Source organism: Cololabis saira, chromosome 1 (genome assembly GCF_033807715.1).
Source record: "Cololabis saira isolate AMF1-May2022 chromosome 1, fColSai1.1, whole genome shotgun sequence".
Taxonomy (NCBI): Eukaryota; Metazoa; Chordata; class Actinopteri; order Beloniformes; family Belonidae; genus Cololabis; species Cololabis saira.
Window position 1 is genome coordinate 37,338,098 of NC_084587.1, and position 26,459 is coordinate 37,364,556.

General features: G+C 39.3%; 1 protein-coding gene across 1 annotated transcript; it reads left to right on the plus strand.

Moving 5' to 3' along the window:
- The first annotated feature begins 6,287 nt into the window (after positions 1-6,287).
- Positions 6,288-25,262, plus strand: LOC133429234 (von Willebrand factor A domain-containing protein 7-like). Its single transcript, XM_061716656.1, has 17 exons — positions 6,288-6,315; positions 7,634-7,830; positions 11,475-11,682; positions 12,331-12,416; positions 12,505-12,598; positions 12,812-12,935; positions 15,298-15,467; positions 15,569-15,681; positions 15,907-16,023; positions 16,157-16,360; positions 16,447-16,582; positions 16,677-16,829; positions 16,934-17,026; positions 19,193-19,302; positions 19,801-19,965; positions 20,559-20,882; positions 24,471-25,262. Exons 1-17 carry the CDS (start codon positions 6,291-6,293, stop codon positions 24,948-24,950), a joined length of 2,799 nt encoding a protein of 932 aa, XP_061572640.1. The 5' UTR covers positions 6,288-6,290; the 3' UTR covers positions 24,951-25,262.
- Positions 25,263-26,459: the final 1,197 nt, after the last annotated feature.

The window sequence follows — 26,459 nt, forward strand, 5'->3', positions numbered from 1 at the left end:
TTACTGCTGTTCAAGGGGCCCGTTTGGTTTTGTTGTTATTTTTTCTTATTATTCAACTCTAAGACAAATTATTTGATATACAGTAGCATGAATATTGTGAAGAGACAATAGCAGAGTGCGAAATACGGGTGGGTTCGGTTAACCCTTGAGCCCCCCTGAAGGACTCAAAAGCCAAATTTAGGGGGGGGGTCTCAATGTTATCAAAAAATTAAATAAATTAGGCTATATAATATAATATGATAATTTGATTGTCACTAATGGTCAATTAAATATGTTTAAGAGATCAGCATATCAAGTATTCACAATTCAAAACTTGTATTGGTTTAATAATGACTTGGATTTATATAGCGCCCTTCTAGGCACCCAGAGCGCTTTACAGAAATCATTATTCATTCATACACATTCTCTCCGGTGGTGGTAGCTACATCTGTAGCCACAGCTGCCCTGGGGCAGACTGACGGAAGCGTGGCTGCCATATCGCGCCTAACGGCCCCTCCGACCACAACCAACATTCATAGACATTCAAACACATTCACACGGGGCAAGCAGGGTAAGGTGTCTTGCCCAAGGACACTACGACAGCAAACTGGGACAGAGCGGGATTCGAACCGCCGACCTTCTGATCATTGGACGACCCGCTCTACCACTTGAGCTACTGCCGCCCCAACAAGTCCTTTAACAAGTCCTGCAACTTTATGTATGCAAATTAGCCATGTGCGGAGCAGTTTCGAGTTTGGAAATTACAGGGCACTGCACCGGGAAAAACACCACTTCAGCTGAGTGCGAACGAGGCTTTTCCGCAGTTAACAACACAGACAGCCAGGCGCGCAACAGGTTGTGCGAAGAAAGCCTGTCTGCACTCCTGTTTGTGGACCTGAACGGACCTCCTCTGGACAAATTCCACCCGGTTCCATTTGTCAGAAACTGGATTAAAGCAGGACATCGCCTCTCTTCTTCCTGGAAACCAGGACGGAAAGCTATAGAAGTCGAGAAAAGGCACATTTGGTCTATTTTAACTTAAGGTAAGAGACCAGCCTGCTTAATATGGCCTGAACCCAACTGAGAGCTAATGTTTTTTTTTAATTATTGTTATTATTTTGCGTTATGGACTGTTATGAGTGTGATTTGTGGATGTGTAAACTGCGTGAACCCACCTGTTGAGAGCCATCATGTTTTTTTTTTTAATTTTGCGTGATGACCTGTTATGAGTGGAATTTGAGAATGTGTCCACACAGCTGTGTTAAAACATAATTTCCTGGATGGTTACATAACATTAAAGGAGCTGTATGTAAGAGCAATAATAAAACGAATATTAAAATGACGCCGATATGTCAACAGACATTTAAAAATCATGTTCATTTCAAATACTTATGTCACTGACAACAGCATTCAAGCCAGGATATTCCAGTTTAAAAAGAGGAGTTGCAGCCCTCAACTGATGTTTATGTTGTCATTTTTTGTTTTGGCCTGAAGCTCCACCCTCCACCTATCTCCCAATCACCAAGTCAGTATTGTTTCTGAAGCTCCACCCTCCACCTATCTCCCAATCACCAAGTCAGTATTGTTTCTGAAGCTCCACCCTCCACCTATCTCCCAATCACCAAGTCAGTATTGTTTCTGAAGCTCCACCCTCCACCTATCTCCCAATCACCAAGTCAGTATTGTTTCGGCATCCGGGTTGCCAGCTCGGCTCTAATTATCGCAGCCATGGCAGCCTACGTTCCTGCTGCATTCTGCAGCCTACCTGGCAACCTCTGGTCGGGGGGAGGAGGGGGAATGGTACACGCCGCTCAACAATATTTTGAAAGTGACTGCAGTACCAGTTTTGGCCATTTCTTACGGACGGCTCCTTTAAATAATCAGTCATCATTGTGCAGTCTGATGATCTGTTTAAGTGCACTGATTGCACGTCTCCGATAGTGGCATTTGTTGTTATTACTGTTATTTGAATGCACAATTTTCATTGTATTTTTTTTTATTTATCTAAAAAAATACTGTATATTAGCCTATTTTATTTGTTTATTCGTTTCTACAATGCACTGGTCGTGCGCCAGTGTCCTATACCTGGCATTTATTAATTAAGTGCACCAGTGTGGTGCCAATTAATGTATTGTATTTATTTTAATTATCGGATTTAATTTGTAAATAACATTCTGCATTGTAATGCACAATTTTGCCTCCTGTTAGTTTAATGGTTAAAAGTGTGCGTGTATTTGTCATAGGCTATAGTAGGCTGATTGTATTGGTTTATTGTTTATTGTTTAAAAAATAAATAAATACGCGAGTTAGGGACCCCCCCGAATATGGATGGGTATTTTGTACACTGGACAATAGCCATTACAGTGTTTTGCTTTGTTATAGAATAAATAAAACATTTTATATATTCAAATTTGTTCTTTCTGAAGAAGCTGGGTCGAATGGAAACTCAGAGAGGGAGACCCCCGTCCCCAAATTCAAAACTTGAGAGCCCTGTTGTATTGTGTGCTCACATAAACAAGTCTCAGCCTTGCCTGACTCTCAGCAAAGCGGCTGAAGGTTCAGCTCTATCCGATGGGAGTCGGCTCTTAGAATCGGATCTTACAGCCACTGATTCACCAAGGACACACAAAACCTTCTCAGTATTACACTGATGCGGGGGAGCCCCCTCCTCTAACTTGACAAGGGAATTTGTGTTTTTCTGGAAAACAGGTTGGGGAAAATTATAGTTGTTTTTTCCTTTTTCTTCTGCTCCTGGGGCCTTATACAGAGTGTCCCGGTGTGCTTGCCCACTTTGTCAAAATCAAAAACAGGTTCTGTTGAAAGTATTAATCAAGACCCATCTCTACTCGCTGGCTTTCAGTTCGAACATTGATGCCTTGTCACTTAATATATTTATTGTTTTTCCTTATTTGTCTTTGTATGCATTATTTATTGTTTGATTTTTTACTGCAAAACATGTTGGACAGCCTTTGTAGTTTTCGAATGTGCTAGATAAATCAATCTGACCCGGACCTTTGACCTTGACCATATGTGGTGGCACAACCAGGATATCAGACCACGTGACCATCAAAAAGGCTCTAATGAGGATTTTTGTTTGTTTCTTTTTTTTCCCCCTTATGGAAGGTTTAACTTGCATTTTAAAGAGTTGACTTGTTAAATGATGAACATAAAAAAATATTTTGAAGGTTGTTGTTTATTGTTTTTTTTTTTTTTAATTCCTTTGGCATTGCTGATGCTATCATGATGATAGTTAAGTTTATATTTCATTCTTATGTGAAAGAAGTTGAAAAATTGTCAATTACAATCAAAAAGGTGTATAAATTGTAACACCAACCGCTCTTCTGGTGATATATTCTTGTGAGTACTGAAATTGGTTTAAGGTAGTCAGAAGTCAATTTATTAAAATATTTCTTGCTTAAATATTGCTTAATCGAAAGTTGACCAATTAATTTTGCGTGAGGTTAAAAAGAAACAAATATATATATATATATATATATATATATATATATATATATATATATATATATATATATACCAGATTTTTTTTGACTCACTATATCAATACCCTCTTCTGAAAAAAGTGCATAAAGAATAAGAAATACAAAGTCCTTTTTTTCTTTTACTTTATTCAACGTGTTTCAGTTTTAGATACAAGATTATCTTTGGTCAGACTTTAAATGTGATCAAAAAGCATGCTGACCAAGAATACATCGGTGGTTTACATTTCACTCACACAATAACACAGGTGACGTGAACATGAAATGTCACTGCCCTGCTGCCTCCCGCCATAGATTTTTTCTTGATTGAGTTGAAAGTTTATTTGAACATAAGGACAACAAGAGAATAAACCAAGGAAAATTCAAAGAAACACCGTATCCTTGTTCTAAAGGTGGGCGGGGAGAAGACTACATTTATCTAATCCCACCCCTTCGCCATATACTTAAATAAACAAATAGTATGCTCACTAAATATACAGTTTATGGAGTAATGCAATGTTGATAATAAGAAGAACAATAGTACCAAATACCTAAGCTGCTACTCATTAGATAGGAATCTGTCTCCAGTCTCTGTCCGGACTGGAGAGTTGTGTTTTTCCAGACGCCCTGATGAACATTTATTGAACGCCTTGTTAATGCCATATGGCTTCACCTCGGTTGGTAAAATGACCAGTTGGTCATATATAAGCAGTACTGGAGTTGAGGGGGGATGGCATCCCCCCCTGAAATAAAAACGGTCCCAATCATCCCCCCTGTAAAACTTCCATCCCCCCTTTCCATCCCTTATGTCATTTCATCAATGAATATGGTTTTACTGCTATTTCAACATTTAGAGTCATCACCAGAAAAATAACAGCAGAAAAATAACTTATTTGACAATTTTCACCTGTTTTGAGTAAATTTTCACTTGAAATAAGTAGAAAGATCTGCCAGTGGGACAAGATTTATCTTCTCGTTACAAGCAAAAAAATCTTGTTCCACTGGCAGATTTTTCTAATTTTAAGTGAAAATCTACTTGAAACAGGTGAAATAGTTGTTTTTTCCAGTGATGAGTCTTGTTTTAAGTGTAATGAGATTTTTTTTTACTAAAATGAAACATTTTAACTAGAAATAAGACAAATATTCTTGTTAAGATTTTGAGTTTTTGCAGTGATCCATTTTACTTATCCTGTGAAGGACAGAGGCATATTGATAAGTTCAGAAAATAGTTTTTTATTTTTGTGTTTTGATGTATTTGATGTAAGCCCAGTGGATATTTAAAGCTTAGAAGGCTGCATTTAACTGCTGCTATGTCATTCCTGCAGTATTCCTGCAGGTGTTTTGGTCAGTGCTATTATTTATAATATATATTATTTGTAATTAGCACAAATTATCTGTCCCCATATGATAAAATCCACCATCCCCCCTGATTTTTTTTTTTACAACTCGAGTACTGTATATAAGCTATACATTTTAGCCAATATATTATGTATTGGCTTTAGTTTTATATCCATTTATGTCTTTCAGTTTTTTGTGGGGGATTGAGGTGGTGGAAGTAACTTTCTTTTGTTGAGTATGATGATGGCTATTTGTGACTCGGATTTGTTTATTTCAGTTTTAAGGTTTTAATTTAATATTTATTTATTTATTTATTTATTTCAGGTTGATTTTTTTTTTTCATTTTATTTGACTGTATACTTTGTATATATACTACAGCACATTTTCTATTATTGATAAAGGTTGTCAAGTTAAATGGCATGTTGTTATACTATCATTTTCTACCTATGATACATTTGGGATGGGGAGAGGTGTGAAGGTGTGGGGCGGGGCGTCTCCAAATAACATTTCACTTCGGGCCCCAATTTGGTCAGGGGGGCCCTGCATAGTATACTTGCTATACCTATGCTTACACTCAAGCATACTTAATAGAATAAAAGTATACTAATTTCTGCTAATGGATACTGAAGAGTGTTTGTAAGAATTTTATGAGCTCCATAAACCTTTTAATGGAAAATTCCATTCAAGGAAGCGTCATTATTCAGTGACTCCTCTTTGATATTTCTGCAGTTCACACACTGGCATGTTGAATTTAAATGTTCTAACTGATGGAGATCCATTACTGCTGTGTTAGTATCCTGAGTTGATCTCAATTTCTAACTGTTATCGTCGTCTCTCAGGTCTGATGACATGTTTTTAATGGTGTTAATATCTTTATAGTTTCCTTACCATGACCAATGGCACGATTTGAAGAATTCACAATAGCTGGAAATGTGCTTCATTAGAGAGAATAACTTTAAACCCGACTTGTGTGGTGCAGTTTTTGTATTTGCTGCAGAATTAAAGTCTGTTATGATTTTTATTTTTTCGAGATGCTCGTTACCTCTCCTGTGATTTGTAAATAGATATGTAGCTTGACAGGAAACAAGATACCCTGTGATGTGTTGACATTTCTCATTTTACAGATGTGTTGGCAGTTTTGAATAATAGTAATATAAATAAGTAAGTAATAACAGTGAAAGGTCCAGGCTAGGCGTCTCATTCCTTTCCAAACTAAAAAGCCCCAGCTCTTGATTCTGATTAAATTTATCACCATTCCTGCAATCAGAATGACAAAGCACCCTCATACCCGCTTTCCTTTTAAAGCACAACAACTAAGAACACTATAGAAACACAGTTCATGTACTGTGCTCCATATCTTCTTTCATGTTGATTGCTCAATCGAGGAAACAGGAGGAATGAATGAGCAAGCGCACACACACACACACACACACATCCATCAGATAAGACAGAACATAAGCCACATACAAGCCATAACCTACCAGACTTTAAATCTTGATGCTTGACACTGGACAGCTAGGAGGTAAGAGTGAATAATATGACATATGAACATCTATTGTAATATCTGCAATTGTTTCTGTTCGAGGTCAATATAATGTTTAACTTATAACTGAAGAAATAAAAAAATAAAAAAATGTTTTTCATTTATATATATATATATATATATATATATATATATATATATATATATATATATATATATATATATATATATATATATATATATATATATATATATATATATATATATATATATATATATATATATGAAAAAAAATTTTTAAATCATTTACATGTAAATCAGTTAATGGGATTAACTGAAGAAATAAAAAAAATAAAATGTTTTTCATTTATATATTATATATATGAAAAACATATATAATGAAAAACATTTTTTATTTTTTTTATTTCTTCAGTTAATCCCATTAAAGTTAAACATTATATTGACCTTGTTTTATAGGTAGGTAGTGGGTAAATCCATGTGAATATGACTAATAACATTTTTAACGAATTTAAGGTAAATTGAGACATTAATCAAGTGAGCACTTTTATAAAGAACTGACCAGATTTACAGTTTCCAAGATTATTGATTACCTCTAGCAGTTCAAAAGGTAAGGATAATAGCCAAAACTGTTATAATTGACCTGCTGAGATTTTCTGCTTACCATCTTTGTAATAGGGTAGATTATTGATTTAATAAAGTTCATTTTGTCCATGGCTTTACAATTTAATTAGCTGATTCTTTTTGTTGGACAAGAATATTTTTTTTTTTTAAATACCTGACAATCGGCGAGTCCTTTCGCCTTCATCAGAATCACAAGATGCCATTTATCAGCTGATCTTAAAAGGAGACGTGACTCACCTGTCAGATTGCACATCAGCAAAAAGGAATCAGCAAATTAAATGAAAAAGGGTAGATTAATCTCTGATCTGACGATAGGAAAAAATAACAGTAGCATAAATAAATAGCAAAAGTTTAATCATACAGTTGTCAGGTGGATTTAATTTAACGCAGCAGAACATATTATGTCTATGCCAACTTTAACTCTTCTCAAGCAAGTCAAATCTATTTCATATTTTGTAACAATCTCATAAAGTTGTACTGTATTTAATGTTTCATTTAAACTTTCATCCAGCAGCGTGTCTCCTCTTTCTGGGCAGTGTTTGGAATTTAGTCTCTCCTTCTTCCTCAGGTGTTTCCACTTGGCACCATTGCTTGGTCAAACTGGTTCACAGAAGTTCACAGTAACTTCTGTGTTTAGCTGCATTGTTTTCTGTTCTTTCTGTTCCCTGATTAAACGACCACATTCATCCAATTTTTTTCTTTTTTTAATTTTCAGTCATGACTGCCACACGGACAATCCTGTTCTTGCTCGTGGCAGTGATGTCAGATCTCACAGACAGCTTCAACCCAACCTTTTCATCTGCTGGGAACTCCAGCACCCACTGTGACATTACACAGAGGGCGATCCTCCGGAAGACGGCTGAGGTCTGCAGAGACATAGCTGCTTCTGAGGGACGGGACTTCACTCTGATGGTGAGTTAGAAAAACAGGAAATAGTAATTCATTAAAATATGTGACTTATATGGTTAAATCTGGTTAAATAAGAGTTAAAATGAATAATGATAACTTATATAAATATTTTTTTTTTATTTGATTTGATTAATTTTGTACATGTAAAAAACAACAATTCAAGAGAAGAGAAGAAAACAAAACAACAAAAATAATTTCATCCTTTAACACTTGATATCTTAATTTACATGTGCAAAAAGGAGTAGGAAGAAGTGTAAACTAGTTTGGTGCAGATCAGACCTGTACTTTTCGATGGGCGGGGCTTTGAAACGTCACCTTTTCCAACATTCGAACGGACAACGTTGCCACAATATTTGACCAAACCAAGTAAAACTCGACCTGTGGCCTCCATATGGGGCTTAGATTGGGCTTGCCAAGTCTCAACTCTGTGAACCCTCTGCAATGCCAACTAGCTCTGTGGAAGTCGTACAGCCACGGGACCAGAAGATCCTAGCAAAGGGCCTTCTGCATAGCAACATAGTCAAAAATCAGTCTGCCAGCTCAAAGCGTTAGTGAATTATTCAAAAAACACACAAAAAAGGCCCGAAAAAGGCACCGCACACGGTGACCTTTGGCACTTCCGAAGGTCCCATGGGTCTGGACCTCGGCACAGTGGATGACAGTCACCTCCTGATACAGAGTCTAGAATTTCAGCCTCCTAGCTCAAAGTAAACTGTTCAAAAATAGACACGAAATAGGCCTCATAACAATACATAACAAACCTCCTGTGCCTACTGAGCATTAATAACATCTCATAATCAAAGGAGAACTAATTAAAACGGATGTCCTTAACATGAACCTATTGTATTATTGAATTATCAAGGACACTTTCGTGTTTTTGTGTTTAGAAATGTTAAAATAGTTATATATAAATATAAATATAAATTAAAGCTGCAAGCAGCGATGAACGGGACCTCGCGCGTGCAATTTGACTTGACTGATGATGACGACGACGACGACGACGACGACGACGACGACGACGACGACGACGACGACGACGACGACGACGACGACGACGACGATGGTGATGGTGATGATGATGATGATGAAGGTGATGATGATGATTATGGTGGTGATGATGATGATGATGATGATGATGATGATGATTATGATGATGATGATGATGGTGGTGATGATGAGGATGATGATGATGAAGGTGATGATGATGATTATGGTGGTGATGACGATGACGATGATGATGAAGGTGATGATGATGACGATGATGATGATGATGATGGTGGTGGTGATGATGATGGTGGTGAAGGTGATGATGATGATGATGAAGGTGATGATGATGAAGGTGATGGTGATGATGATGATGATGATGAAGGTGAAGGTGATGGTGATGATGATGATGGTGATGATGATGATGATGAAGGTGATGATGATGATTATGGTGGTGATGATGATGATGATGATGATGATGATGATGATGATGATTATGATGATGATGGTGGTGATGATGAGGATGATGATGATGATGATTATGATGATGATGGTGGTGATGATGAGGATGATGATGATGAAGGTGATGATGATGATTATGGTGGTGATGACGATGACGATGATGATGAAGGTGATGATGATGACGATGATGATGATGATGATGGTGGTGGTGATGATGATGGTGGTGAAGGTGATGATGATGATGATGATGATGAAGGTGATGATGATGAAGGTGATGATGATGATGATGATGAAGGTGAAGGTGATGGTGATGATGATGATGGTGATGATGATGAAGGTGATGGTGATGATGATGATGAAGGTGATGATGATGATTATGGTGGTGATGACGATGATGATGAAGGTGATGACGATGATGATGATGAAGGTGATGGTGGTGATGATGATGGTGGTGATGATGATGATGATGAAGGTGATGGTGGTGATGATGATGAAGGTGATGATGATTATGATTATGATGGTGATGATGACGATGATGATGATGGTGATGATGATGATGATGATGATGAAGGTGATGGTGGTGATGAAGGTGATGATGATGATGAAGATGATGGTGATGATGAAGGTGATGGTGATGATGATGATGAAGGTGATGGTGATGATGAAGATGATGAAGGTGATGATGATGAGGATGATGATGATGATGATGATTATGATTATGATGGTGATGATGATGATGATGGTGATGGTGATGATGATGATGAAGATGATGATGAAGGTGATGGTGATCATGATGATGAAGGTGATGATGATGGTTATGGTGGTGATGAGGTGATGGTGATGATGAAGGTGATCAAGGTGATGATGATGATGATGAAGGTGATCAAGGTGATGATGATGATGGTGGTGATGATGGTGATGATGAAGGTGATCAAGGTGATGATGATGAAGGTGATGATGATGATGATGATGATGATGATGATGATGATGATGATGATGATGATGATGACGATCACATATCGGCCAATCAGCTACTAGTATCACTCCCGCCGTAGGCTCTGCGTTGGTGTAACGCGGAACCATAAATCAGCCTGGAAGTTACACGTGTCATTTGTTGATGTTTTTCCAGGATTCTGATTGGCTGGCATGGTGCTCTCAGCTTAAAACAACTCTTTCTTTCTCACAATCAGGGAAGGGAAAAACATGAAAATTGATGTGCAGGAAATTAACCCACTAATGTTGTGTGATTAACAAGGATACAGTGGTGTTTCTGCCTTTAAGAAATGTTGCAGATATTGTGAAAATCGCTGTTAACGTCAAAACGGACAGTTCAACAGTGTGTGTGTGTGTGTGTGTGTGTGTGTGTGTGTGTGTGTGTGTGTTTTTTTTCTCTCGCACCGGAGCCACTCATCGTCTGAGCTCCGGGACCTCCCACTTTACAAATTAAGCACTGGGCCTGGCATATATTTTAATAACGGGGCCATGCAAGAGAATTGGTGGTTTTATTACTCAAAGGAAGTAAAACAAGCACATGGTTCATACATTTCCGTCAATAAGATCCATTAAATGAGGGTAAAATAACCGAAATATATTTCTTGCTATGAATATGATAAAACCTGCTTTTCATGGCGAAACTATCTTAAAATATGGCAGCAATTTCATTTTTCCTCCACAGCCGAAAACTTGAAAGTCACGTGACAGAAACGAAACCTAACGAAACCTATTAAAATGAATGGGCCACGGAACGCGTTCACATCTCACGTTTTAGGAGGGCAAATCGTAACATTGGCCACGTTTTGCAATGTGGACCAACGTAGCCTGTACCACGTTTTCCTGTGAGACTGGGTTGCTATTAACTGCACCTGCTCTATATCTACTTACACACATATTCACACACATATTCACACACACACACACACACACACACACGCACACGCACACGCACAGTATATATATATATATATATATATATATATATATATATATATATATATATATATATATATATATATATATATATATATATATATATATATACTTATACATACGCAAAAACACCCATACATACCTACACATACACATACATATACACATGTATACATACACATATAATTAGCTGCCCATTTCTATATATTTACAAATACCTGAGAAAAACATCACTGTGAAGTGTTTAAATTAAAGTTGTTTTTCTTTCTCTCCAGATTAACGAGAGTTTGTCAGCTGCTAAAGTGCAAAGGGCCTGTTTTTCTCCAGGCACGGCCACATCTCTCGTTTCCACGCACAGGTTCCAAATCTCCATTTGCAGTATGTGTCTGAGCAATGCAAATGTGAATGTTATGTTTGAACAAAGTGAGGAACACCACTTTAATAGTGAAACCTTCCAAGCAGGACGGGATATCATCACAGCAGGTAAACATCAAAAAAGGGCAGAAAGCATGAGGTCTTTGTCCAGCCCCGCCCCTGTTGCTAGGTTGGAAAAAAATTGTCATCTCTCCCGTCCACTTCCATTGTAAAAATGGGGTTTTAAATCACTTTACTAGTGATTGTATCTGTAGGAATTTTTTTTTTTATTTAAATTAAAATTTTTGCCCCTCTAAACGTGCCCCAAAAGTCACCAAATTTTGCACGCAAGCCAGGCCTGGTGAAAAATTTGATATTTAATGGTTTGCATTAATGGGCGTGGCCTAATGGCTCAACAGCGCCCCCTAGAAAACTTTGTGCCTCAAGCCCCACAATACGGTTTGACGTACATGCAGAAAAATCGGTACACACCTGTATCATGTCGCAATTTAAAGAAAAGTCTCCTGGCGCCATGGCCGAAACCGAACAGGAAGTCGGTAATTTTGAATTAATCGTCTAATTTTGGAGCAAATTAATGCCAAATAAATACAACGCTGTCATGGTTGTAGCTAAGGGTTGTAGCCTGCTGCCGAGCTGACTTTGATAATACAGATTAGATTTTCTGCCAGTTTGGGGAAAAAAATTATATATATATATATATTTTTTTTTTTTAATATCAAGTTCGGAACAACCTAACTGTTGTGTTCTGATGATGAGGTGTGCTTGCTGTGAAGGCCGCTGTGAGAAGGGAAGACTTTGTCAACGGGAGGTTGACTCTAGGAAGGATCTGTCACACCCTGCAGGTGATACTGATAATTGCTTTGTAACCATTTTTATTTTGGGGGGTGGTTAAAGAGATTGTGATATTTATGTGTTCATTCTTTTATTTAGGACTTTTACAGCCACAGTAACTGGGTGGAGCTCACAAACAATGCTCCATACAGCACGCTAATCCAACCAGACCAGCCTCTTACAAACCTGGCAGGTAGGGCAGTCCTTAAGTTCTGCTTGGTTACACCAATGGTATGTGTTTCAGTATCAGTGATACTGATGGAACATTGCCAACTGTCCTGTCACCTTTCCAACGAAAAATTCTTGCTCTGCATGACTTCACACACATCAACATAAAAATGCACAAAAACAATAACACAAAAAGGACAACAATGTATAATCCAAATTAAGTAACATTTTCATGCAGAACAATTTAAACATCAACACCTTCTGCATCACAAAGCAGCTGACCTGGCTGAGCTGGCTGAGCTGGCTACCATGGAGCTACTGGAGGACATCAGAGTAGCTGTAGGAGACAACAGCTTTCTACGGTAAAAAAAATAATAAAAAATACGAGAAGAATCAAGGCAGAATGTGTGAAATAACGTTCAAAAGGGCATCTTGTACATTCAAGTTTAAATTGTTGAAAACAGCCAAATATGTACAGGTATTTTTTTTTTCTTTTTAAAGAGGGATAGAGAGAAACAGTATGATGATATTCAATCATTTTCTGGGGTTTGATCAAACATTTGGCTAACATTTACTGTAAATAGCACAAGGATGGGGGAACCAATCTTCTATGTTTTTTTGGTACACCTTACATATTATGAAGAGTCATGTTAATGCGTTTTTCTATATTTTGTTGCAAAACCATGCATATGGGTAAAGGAAAAAATAGAAACAATCAGGACAAATGCAATAGGGCTCGTGCAGCGTAGCTCATTAAAACTCTTGTTCAGTTTAGGATCCTAATTCATTGTATCAACAAGAAAGAAAAGAAAGGTCTACAAGACAGTGGTGGGACCAGCGATGCTGTATGGTTTGGAGACAGTAGCGCTAAGGAAAGGACAGGAGGCAGAACTAGAGGTAGCAGAAATGAAAGTGTTGATGTTCTCTTTGGGAGTGACAAGAATTACTACATCAGAGGGGTGGTACATGTTAGATGTTTTATAGGGCTGAAAAGTAGGGCTAGGGGGTGTATTGGGACTGGCCCTTAATTTTGCGCGTTCCTGTGAGGGTAGTGGTGTCCCAATTCCTCTTTGCATCTAGGGGTAGAGTGCATATCGAGGGGTAGTGGGTATGAATCTAGCCCTTCAGAGTGAGGGATTTCAGATGCTGACTTCGCGACGGAGGGCCAGAAAAATTTCCCAGAATGGTTTACGTCATCATTTGCAGACTGAATCAAACAAAAAAAACATGGCGGACATTTCTAATTTTTAATGAATAAAATCAATATTTTGAGTTAGTTTCTGCATAAAAATTTTGATTACATTTCTAACGAGAAATATATATTTTACTTTCATAATATTCACTCAGTGAATGTTGATAATCACTTGCTTGGTCTTGGTTACATTGTATCTTCAGATCTCGCCAGAATAAAGGCTGATTTATGGTTCTCCGTAACACCAACGCAGAGCCTACGGCGTAGGTTACGCAGCGATGCGCGCCGTACGTGCGTGTCGCCGTAGGCTCTGCGTCGATTTAACGCGGAACCATAAATCGTCGGCGGCTCTTCTCATCTCCGAAAACACGGAGAAAATTTCTTAACAGGCGTTATTTGGATAAACTGAGCCCAGGTTGGGGATCTTAACGTTTACTTTTACGCCTGAAAAAATATTAAAACTTAATAAAGTGGCATATTAACAGCGCTACAGTGGAAATTAAAACATCTTTTAGCTTGCTTTTAGCTCTCAGCTTCCTGATCTGGTGTGACGTATGTGCAAACGTAACTACGCAGTCGCTTACGTACCCGAACGTAAACCACGCAGTGACGTAGCAAGTGGTGTCCCAATCCCAAGGGAAGATTACAAGGGCCCTACGCCTTGTGGCTTCATTTTTAGGGCTAGTGGTAGTGAGTGAGGGCTAGTGGTAGAAAGTAGGGGGTGTATTAGGATTGGCCCAAAGTCATAGAGGCCATGATGGTTTGGTCATGTACAGAGAAGGGGTAGGGAGTTTATTGCTCTGGGGTCATGTGCTGGGTCTCTGGAAAGCACCTAGAGACACAAATATGTATTGCTATATCAGCAAAATTGAATTTAACTGAATTATTGGGAAAGGGATGATAAAGTGGGAACTGCCAGGAGGCCTAGAGGAAGACCAAAGAGGAGACATACGGGTGTAGTGAAGGAAGACATGAGTTTGGTTGGTGTGGGAGAAGAGGATGCAGACGAAGAGGATGACTTGCTGTGGTGACTGAAGGGAGGGGAAAGGAAAAGAAGAAGATGCTGGATTTACTACTAAATTCAATTTTATTTTTATAGCATCTATTACAATCTAGGCACTTTCCAGAGACCCAGAACATGACCCCCAGGCCATTATTACATAAATAATGCAGTTAAAAATTCCCTTTAGTGGGAGAAAAACCACCAAACAGTGGCAAGGAAAACTCCCCTTTAGGAGGGAAGAAACCTTGAGCAGGACCTGGATCATAAGGGGGGACCCTCCTGCCGAAGGCCAGCTGGGCAGAGCAGGAAAAGGTAGATCAGAAAGAGGGAAGGTTTTTGGGAAGAAAAAAAAAACAGCTGCCACACAAAAGTATAAATCTTATATCATGCAAGACACAAACATGTTCAATGCACTGCTTTTCATGAAGTGTGGTCTACACAGCAACATTGTTATTTGAAATCAGTCAAAGTAAAGATGGTTAAAAGATAAAGTAATCAGGTTTTCTCCCCTCCCCTCTTACTTGTACAGATTGATGGGTGTCTCGCAGTCATCTGCGCTGTGTTTCGTCATTGACACCACAGGCAGTATGCGCGACGATATCGCTGAAGCTAAGAGGGTTTCCTTTGCCATCATCGACAGCAAAAGGGGGACCCAACAGAAACCCTCTGCTTACATATTGGTGCCTTTCAATGACCCAGGTAAATCATTAATTTTTATCATAATGATATTAATTATTCTTGTTTACAAATCAATCAAAGCTGTTATTGTGATTAATGAAAGTTATGCATTGACTGTGCAGATTTTGGACCAGTGATTACGACTACCAATGCAAAGGTCTTTAAAGATCAAATCAACAAGTTGTCTGCAAAAGGGGGAGGAGACCTACCAGAGATGTGTTTGTCTGGACTGCAGGTGTTGATACAACTGAAAACTGACATCAACATGTAGTTTCTATTATTTCATTACTCCACTTAGACTTGCTATAGAATGCAATTATTTTCCCACTTCTCATCTTGTCATACTGCTTGCACTAAATGGCTAGACATGTCACTTTATCTTCAAGCTTTCTTAGATTTAGTTCTTGATTATTTTTTTAATGATAATTATTTGTCCTTTTTTTTTGTATATCATTAACAGCTTGCTTTGACAGCAGCCCCACCCTCATCTGAGATTTTCGTCTTCACCGATGCGCCAGCGAAAGATGCCGACTTGAAAAACACCATCACTGCTCTTATTGAGAGCACCAAATCTGTGGTACAAGTTGACTTCTAAATCTTTTTGCATCTTATTTCAACACATTAAATTAATTAATAAGAACCTACGTGTTTGTATCATGTGTCCAATTCATATACGACCTCATTTATTTATTTTTCCTTCAATGCTTTAGGTTACTTTCATGTTGACAGACGTCCTACCGAGTCGCCGGCGCCGCAGAAGCTCTCAAAGCGTGTTTCCACGTGTGATCAGTCAATCGGACGCCCAGCTGTATCGTGACCTTGCTCAACTCTCTGGAGGACAAGCAATTGAGGTCACTAAGTCAGACCTACCTCACGCCACAAGCATTATAGAGGACTCATTAGCCGGTGCTGTGGTAGGACATTGAACACCAAAATCCTATCTAGCTTAAGATGATACTGTATGAGTACAAACTAAAGTATTCCGTCCTCTCTCTCTCAGGTGACAGTTTGTCAGGAGATCAGAGATCCTGGAAGACCTGATCATTTTACTTTTGCCCTTGATGGCTCATTAACGAACGTAACTACCTACATCACTGGAGCCTCATCTCTCACCTTCACTCTGACGAGCTCCAAAGGTCTTATCTTCACTCCCTCCTTCAACACCCATAGAACAGATCTTTAGAAAGGTTTGTGTTAGCAGATGACAGCAATGTTTTTCTATCCTCCCAGGTGTTTCTCAGAGTTCCACCCAGGCCAGTGGTCCTTTGGCGTCCCTCACGACAGTAGGAAACTTGTTTCGTTTAAGCCTCAACACAGACAATAACACAGGAATATGGCAAATCAGCGTTAACTCCAACAATCCTTACTCTGTTAAGGTCATAGGTCAGTAATATTAAACACATTTAACAACTGAGTATTTGTTTATATCAATTATCATTTTTTTACTTCTCTCTACGTTTGCCCTTCATCATTTTATGTTGTCTCAGGTCAGAGTTTAGTGAACTTCATTCATACTCTTGTGGAAGCACTTGAAGGAGGCCATAAAGACCTTCGTCTAAAGGAGGGACGCCCTCTTTCAGGTGAGACCGCTCTTATAACTGTCAGCTTCATTCTCATTCTTTTCATTGAATTACTCGTCTCTTTATTCATTATTCAAGTCAATTCAATTCAAAATACTTATGTATACCTGAAAGCACATAAAATCCTGACTACTGCAACATTTAATCTCTTCAGAGTCGTTGTAGACGTTTATTGCTGCAGGCAGGGAGGGTCTCCAGAAAGAAGCCCACAACAGAGCCAGCCTTCTTTATCAGTTTGTTCAGTTTCTTTACGTCCCTGGCTCTGAGGCTGCTACCCCAACATATGACTGAAGAAGTGATTGCACTTTCTAGAGCAGACCTATGGAAGATATACAACATCTTGCTGCAAAAGCTGAAGGACCAAAGCTTCTTTAAGATGTACAGTGGGGAGAACAAGTATTTGATACACTGCCGATTTTGCAGGTTTTCCCACTTGAAAAGCATGTAAAAGTCTGTAATTTTTATCATAGGTACTCTTCAACTGTGAGTGACAGAATCTAAAAAAAATCCAGAAAATCACATTGTATGATTTTTAAGTAATTAATTTGCATTTTATTGCATGACATAAGTATTTGATCACCTGTCAACCAGTAAGACTTCCGGCTCTCACAGACCTGTTAGTTCTTCTTTAAGAAGCCCTCCTGTTCTCCACTCATTACCTGTATTAACTGCACCTGTTTGAACTCGTTACCTGTATAAAAGACACCTGTTCACACACTCAATCAAACAAACTCCAACCTCTCCACAATGGCCAAGACCAGAGAGCTGTGTAAGGACATCAGGGATAAAATTGTAGACCTGCACAAGGCTGGGATGGGCTACAGGACAATAGGCAAGCAGCTTGGTGAGAAGACAACAACTGTTGGCGCAATTATTAGAAAATGGAAGAAGTTCAAGATGACGGTCAATCTCCCTCGGTCTGGGGCTCCATGCAAAATCTCACCTGGTGGGGCATCAATGATCATGAGGAAGGTGAGGGATCAGCCCAGAACTACACGGCAGGACCTGGTCAATGACCTGAAGAGAGCTGGGACCACAGTCTCAAAGAAAACCATTAGTAACACACTACGCCGTCATGGATTAAAATCCTGCAGCGCACGCAAGGTCCCCCTGCTCAAGCCAGTGCATGTCAAGGCCCGTCTGAAGTTTGCCAATGACCATCTGGATGATCCAGAGGAGGAATGGGAGAAGGTCATGTGGTCTGATGAGACTAAAATAGAGCTTTTTGGTCTAAACTCCATTCGCCGTGTTTGGAGGAAGAAGAAGGATGAGTACAACCCCAAGAACACCATCCCAACCGTGAAGCATGGAGGTGGAAACATCATTCTTTGGGGATGCTTTTCTGCAAAGGGGACAGGACGACTTCACCGTATTGAGGGGAGGATGGATGGGGCCATGTATCGCGAGATCTTGGCCAACAACCTCCTTCCCTCAGTAAGAGCATTGAAGATGGGTCGTGGCTGGGTCTTCCAGCATGACAACGACCCGAAACACACAGCCAGGGCAACTAAGCAGTGGCTCCGTAAGAAGCATTTCAAGGTCCTGGAGTGGCCTAGCCAGTCTCCAGACCTGAACCCAATAGAAAATCTTTGGAGGGAGCTGAAAGTCCGTATTGCCCAGCGACAGCCCCGAAACCTGAAGGATCTGGAGAAGATCTGTATGGAGGAGTGGGCCAAAATCCCTGCTGCAGTGTGTGCAAACCTGGTCAAGAACTACAGGAAACGTCTGATCTCTGTAATTGCAAACAAAGGTTTCTGTACCAAATATTAAGTTCTGTTTTTCTGATGTATCAAATACTTATGTCATGCAATAAAATGCAAATTAATTACTTAAAAATCATACAATGTGGATTTTTTTTTTTAGATTCTGTCACTCACAGTTGAAGAGTACCAATGATAAAAATTACAGACTTCTACATGCTTTGCAAGTGGGAAAACCTGCAAAATCGGCAGTGTATCAAATACTTGTTCTCCCCACTGTCCTCCACCACCTCCACTTATTCTCCCATAATGGAAAAGCTACTCAACTTCATCCTGGATCTCCATCCTGGCTCTCCAAACATCCACAATCATCAAACTACTTCTTTAGATATGTATATTATGTTCACATAAAAAGATGTAGACATGATACTCATCATGATATTTCTGCTCTTGTTCTCCCCTTCAGGTGGTAATTTCAGCCTCTTGATCTGTGTGACAGAAAGTGAAACAGTTAATATCACCGATGTCACTCTTCTAGACAGCTCGGGATCAACAGAGGTCGATGGATCATTGCAGGCATGTCTCATTTGCGTTTGATAAACTTTTATGCCAGCACATAATTTATGTATACTTTTTTACATTGCACTTTAAGGTTTTACACACAGGCAAACATAGCTGGTTTCTTTAAGATAGTTATGGAGAGAGAACTGTGTTTGAAGTCTGGTTATGTTTTCATCATACTGGTTAGAAAGGTTAGAAATCCTGTAGAATCACTTACCCTTAAACATTTTGGTTGAGCTCACAAAATAGGCCTTATTAGGCTCGGGTTGTAGATGCTTTGAATGTTTGCACAACCCTATGTAATGTGTTGATTTTCACCAGAAAATAAGACATGCAGGTAGAATGCATAAGGCTAATGTGTGTATATATACAACTTGCACATGATATTTTCATATCCAGAGAAGGAAAATGTTAACATGTTTTCCAGGATTGTGCTGAATTTATATTTTGTTAGAATCATTTTTTCATAGTTTTTTTCAGTCAATACATCAGTCTCGTTCTTGTCCTACACAGTCCAACGGAGGCGATCGTTACCTGTTTACATTTAGTGGAGTCCCAGCAGGTGATTTTGTACTTGTCCTGAAAGGAGAGACCAGCAACTCCCCATCCATGTCCACACCAAGCAGCTTCCAGAGGCAGGCCCCCACTCGGATCAAGACCTCCAACATCACTTTGACTGTAAGAATAGTCACACTGTACACTCCGTCTCAGTGACGCATTGTTTTCTCTATGAAGAAAACATTTGCAACATCTGTACTTTGGTCAATTCGTAGTTTAAATTTTGCAAGATACATATTTCTCATTCACTTCACTACCACACAGTTCAGCACATCCACCTGTGTGTGTGTGTGTGTGCGTGCGTGCGTGCGTGCGTGCGTGCGTGCGTGCGTGCGTGTGTCTATTATAACAACCACTGCACTCATAAAGCATGCATTTTTTAAATATGTATGTATTTATATATATATAGTACATACATACATACATACATAGAAATGAAGTTTTTTTTTATGTTTTAACGATTAACTGAAAAGATATTGGTCTTTTCCATACCTTTAAAGTGTAACCAACTTGCATTTGTGAATACAATGATTAATTATGTTAAATGACAGTATTGAAGTGCGCTTAAGTGCACTGGGTTTGACATCAAAATTACTGACCAAGTAACGGGAGCCCCCCCACCCCCCACCCTAATGAGAATACCTTTCCCTTCATGTTTTGAATGTAATTTGTCAAAATTTACTTAAAAAAAAATGTGTTTTTAATAATTCTAGGCAGATGTCAATACTACAGATATAGAGCCTGGTTCCACCATCTCCATCCCTTTCACGGTTGCAACAACCACCAACGGGGTTGGAAGGGCCTCTGCAGCTGGTCCTTTAACTGTTCGAGCACGAAACGACTGCGGATATAATTCCACTTCCCCGAGCAGCATCACCATGGCAGCAGGCAGTGAGGGTAAAGCTAACGGCACAGTAACCTTAACAGTTCCAGCCAGCGCTGCACCAGGAACGGATGTGACGCTTACCATTGAAGTAGAAGATGCAGCCTCCGATGACATCAACTTCGCTGTCTTCAGGTTTTCTGTTCCTGCCAAGGTAAGAAAAACAGACAAAGCCGTTTTGGTGAAATTTCAGATAACGGCTGTTTTCACACTAGGTTACATTCAACACTGGTAAATCGCTATGCTGCTTGGACTATGTAACGTCCTCTGTTGTAATCAAGCGTCTTGAAGTTGTTGTGGTGTTGGCACTATTCAGTTCAATTAAATTTTTTATATACATATATATATATATATATATATATATATATATATATATATATATATATATATATATATATCTGGTTCTCTTCTGTGCATGTTTGTAGGTCAGAGCTTCAGAAGCTGCATGCTGGTAAACACCTCAGTGTTTACCTCCATCTTTCTTGATGTCTACTAACATGCTGACCTGCAGCCCCACACTCTGACCAACGTGGAAAGTGTCTTACAAACTTGATTAATATGCTGTTTAAACTAGGGATGCCCCGATTTCACACTGAGTACGAGTACGAGTATTTTAATTGGTGTACTCGCCGATACCGAGTACCGATCCGATACATATATATATATATTTTTTTTTTTTTTTTTTTAATATATATATAGCGTTTATTACAATACAAATTGTCTCTAGGCCTTTTTCAGACACCCAGAACATGACTCCCTGAGAAAATGTAAAAAAAAAAATAATGGCAGGTGAAAACTCTCCCAGTGGGTGAAAAACTATAAAGCCAAACAGTGGAAAGGAAGGAGAGAACCTGCTGCCGAAGGCCAGCAAGGTCGAGGAAGAAAAGAGGAGGGAGATAGGAAAAAGAGAGGAGAGGCACAAATGTATTGCCAATATTACATAGATACAAATATAGATTCAGGTGAAGGCAGGAAACACTGAGGTGGTCAGAGTGTGGGGCTGCAGGTCAGCATGTTAGTAGATATCCTACAGACATCAATATAGACAGATGGAGGTAAACACTGAGGTGTTTACCAGCATGCAGCTTCTGAAGCTCTGACCTACAAACATGCACAGAAGAGAAAAAGAGGAAGAAGACCAGCACAACAAACTACAAGAACAATGGACTGCAATTATGCTTATAGGGTACTTCTTGTACGGTGAGCTGAAGGAAGAAAACAAATGAAGAGGAAAAGAGGGGAGAGAAAAAGTGTGAGCACCAGTCATGTTGGAGTCCCCCTGCAGCGTGGGCCTATAGAATCATATCCACAACCAAGCTCTGTTTCAGACCAGCTCCTCTAGTCTTGTCCTGTTGCTGCAGCTATGACTACTGGCCCTAGCAGACTAGAGTTTACACTAACTACAGGCTTTACTAAACATAAATGTTTTAAGTTTGGTTTTAAAGGTGGAGGTGGTGTCAGACTCCTTAACCCAAACTGGAAGTTGGTTCCATAGTGACGGTGGCTGATAGCAGAAGACCCGTCCTACAAATTTGGATGGTCTAGGCACTACAACTGTATATAAGGGACTATCAGGTCATGTAGATCAGAGCTTGGCCATAAGGGAATTAATATGCAATTCAAAATTTTCGGAGAGCCAATGGAGCGAAGCTAACACTGGAGAGACGTGGTCTCTCTTGCTGATTCCTGTCAGCACTCACGCTGCTGCATTTTGGATCAGCTGGAGGATATTCAGAGAATGAATTAGATGTCCTGCTAATAATACATTACAGTAATCTAGCCTAGAAGATACAAACGCGTAAATTAGTTTTTCAGCATCACTCCAGGTGAGGATGTTCCTAATCTTTGGGATATTACAGAGATGGAAAAACGTTGTCTTACAAACTTGATTAATATGCAGTTTAAACTAGCCCCGATACCATTTTATTCACACTGAGTACGAGTACGAGTATTTTAATTGGTGTACTCGCCGATACCGAGTACCGATCCGATACTTCTACCACAAAAATAACTAGGCTAAAAATGCAATGAAAAATGCAATGAATTGGAAGACTGGTTTTATTTGCAACAGAAATTCAATTTTAAACAAAACTCAGCCGGCCGGTCTTTCCTCCGCGCTTTAGTCTCATCGCAGGTACATCAACTGAGCATGTGCGGTGCTTCACCTGAAGGTGCCCGTGTGAAACAACATAAACAATCAAATATGATTTAAAAAACAGGCTAAATGAAATGATGTTACACACTCTTGTACAGTAGGTGGCGGTATGCACCTTAAAGTTGGTTGCGATCCGCCAACAAAACAGAGAAGAATAAGAAGAACATAAACTATACCATTCTTACAGTCCGGTTAGAGTGGGGCTGGCAGTACCGTTTCAGGCAAGATAGCGACAATTAATGTAAGCGGGATGTCAGCAGGGTGGACATATTTCAAAATAAGGGACGACGACAGAAGCAAGACAGACTGCGGGCTGTCGCCGCGGCTAACCGGCTAACGCGGCTAACCGGAATGTAACAATGGGATTGTTTATGTTGTACTGTGAGTTACGTGGAGTGTTTAATAAAGTTCCCTGTGAGTAAGGGTAATACTCAACCGTCCAGTTTGTATAATTGAGGAAGATAGAATTTACTGAAACATGGAACAGCCACAGAGTTGCTGCTCAGCCAGGCTGCAGACTGACCCGGGGAGCCGCGGGGCGGCTCAACATCTACCCATAGCGGCGCTAACCAGTAACTACAACAACAATGAAGTATCGGTGTGTGGTATCAGAGAATTTTTGCGAGTACGAGTACGAGTATATGAGGGCAGTATCGGCCCGATGCTGATACCAGTATCGGTATCGGGGCATCCCTAGTTTAAACTATGAATTCTGATCAAATATAACTCCATGGATTTGCACAGTAGTACTGGAGGCCATCACAATACAATTTAACCCCTTTTTAAGGTGTTTTGGGACCAAAAATGTCATCCTCCATTTTATCAGAAATTTAAAAGCCAATAGTTTGTGGACATACAGGCCTTAATGTCGTTACGACGTGCCTAAAGTTTGGATAACTGTTCTCTTTCTGGCTGCATAGATGAACACAGCTGCGTATCATCGACATCACAATGAAAAATTCCACCATGGTTCTGGTTAATACTCCCCAAGAGCTTAGATTTCTGTCTGGTGCTGGAGATGACTCATTGATGTGTCTGTAAGCTTCTATAAAAAGTTTGATTCATTTTCATGACATCAGAACATGAGCAAATATCTTGCAGAATGGTCAGTGGAATGTAAACGGTAGGTATGTAAGAATTATTTAGATATAAATGGAACATTATATTTAATGATCAACTGTCAAATGGTGATGTTTTTGTGTAAGTGTTTATTGATTTGTAAATCAAACTTAAAGTGTATGTATTGCAAAGGGATCTCAAAGCATTTATGCAAAGCAATACTTTTTTTATTACTTGGTAATTTTTTTATATAATAGACACACTTTTTATTTAGACTTTGAATATGCAAATCATGATGGCCTGTTATGGTGACATAAAAAAAATTAAAAAAAATGTGTGTGTGTGTGTGTGTGTGTGTGTGTGTGTGTGTGTGTGTGTGTGTGTGTGTGTGTGTGTGTGTGTGTGTGTGTGTGTGTGTGTTTATTATAACTGCACTCATAAAGCGTGCACTTTTTTTTCCATGTTTGTTTTGAGCTTTCATTATACCCGATCACTGTAAAACCACGCTGCATTTTCCGGTCTTTCCAGGTTACAGATACGAACCGCCCAATGTGTCAGGAAGTCACATCAGATATCTGTCCCTCCTCTTCGTCACTCCGTGCTTCCTCCCAGTGGGAGTTTGTTGCTAACCTCACTGATGGCATCAATGGAACTGGCATTGAAAGGGTCACCATTCGTCAAGGTAATGGTACGCTGAATACAAGCACACAACTCGGACCTGGTGGCGAAAACATCACAGTCGTCACCTACAGGGCTTCCTGCTTTTCACAGAATGTGGAGCTGGCTGCTGTTGATAGAGTAGGGAACGTGAGGAAATGTGCAGGACAGGCCAGGCAGGCAGGGCCGTCCAGCACAGCGCAGCAGCCCACGCAGCAGCAGCCCGCGCAGCAGTCAGTTCCTGCCACTACAGCTGCAACAGTTTGCAGTAGGGGGCGCAAGTTGAGCTCAGATCATGCTGCTTTTATCAGTGTCATAGTTTCTGTCTTCATGAGCTTAATTAAAATGTAAACCTGGAACTGTGGAGAAATAAAAAATTAAAAAGGATTCCAAGATAGAAATGTTATACTGCATGTTTTTATCTTTGGTTTTTTTTTCCCTCTATATTGAATCCTGGTGTCTACATTTGCAAATATACTGTATATAACTGGAGCTAATGTTCATGCACAAATTTACTGGTGTCACTTTTACGAGCTCTTTCTTCTTACCAAAAGTAATGTTTTTCTACATTAAATGTTCGTCTTGTTAAACGACCTCTGGGTGAAAAATGAAGGAAAGATCGCGGAATATAAAGGGTGTTCAAATTAAAGGGATGTTTTTTGATTGACTTGTGATTTCCTGAGTGAAGACTTGGCATTAAGAATAAATTATTGCTGTATGAAGTCTGGCGTCATGAAGAATATATTTTTGTATTTCATGTTGTGATTTACTACTCCTGATTTACTACTACAAGCAGCCAGGCTTCCTCTCCGTCTGCTTTTATTCACTCAGCAGCCTGTATTTGGTATATACAAAGTCTTTAATTACTTTAACGTTAAAGCAGTTCTAATTATGGTAAAAAAAAAAAAAAAAGAGTTTACAAAATGAAAAGCCACTGGTAACATTCAAGAAGTTTCCATGAAGGGGCATGAAAATGTTAGCCTGTTAATGAAACAGCTTCACTGGTGTTTATTGATGATGTAACTACTGAATTCAGATGTGTTTAAGATTATACAAATGTTTCAAAATGTATAGGACAGTGCTTCACAGTGAAGATGGATAATGACTCAAACACACCAAGAAAAGGGCCTGGAAACGCACCTTCAGGGAGGACGCTCAGAAACTGGTGATGTGAAACCATAGATGCCAGACTTGAGCCAGACACTAATGCAAAGGGTTTTCATCCAAGTATCAAAATGTATCATTATATTTACGACTCTTTGTCCAAATACTTTTTCCTCCAATTAACGTCCACATGAATCAATAAGATCAATCAATAAGATGCCCATATTCATTCTTGAGTAAATCAAAGTAACAATGCTTATAACTGCTAATGTCACCTTGACGTCCTGGTTGATTGTCTGGATGTTGGGTTGGCAGCTTAATCCAAAACAGACATTTAGCTCTGTTTTGTGTTTTGTTTGGATTACGAGTAGCCTAGAGACTTTATCTTTTGGCATAAACTCAATATAACAGATTAGCATTAAGGCTCGGGCAGCATGGTGGCTTGGTGTTTAGCAGTGTTTTATGATGCTGTTGCTGTTACTGTGACAGATTGACTTATTTTGTGAATTCCAGTTTTTATTATGAAAGAAGTTAAATAACTCAGTGGTTTTCATCTGGTCCAGCTTCAGGACCCACTGTCACTCCTAAATGACAAGACATGACTCAGGTCAAGGACATTTTTGAACTTTTGAACTTTTTTTAATGAAAACATGATGCAGCTGGAACCTCAGAATGTGCAGAATTAACAGCGCATTAATGCACATACTTGAAATAAGGTGCAACAACTGAGAAGTACTCCCAAAGAGTGCTTGGAGT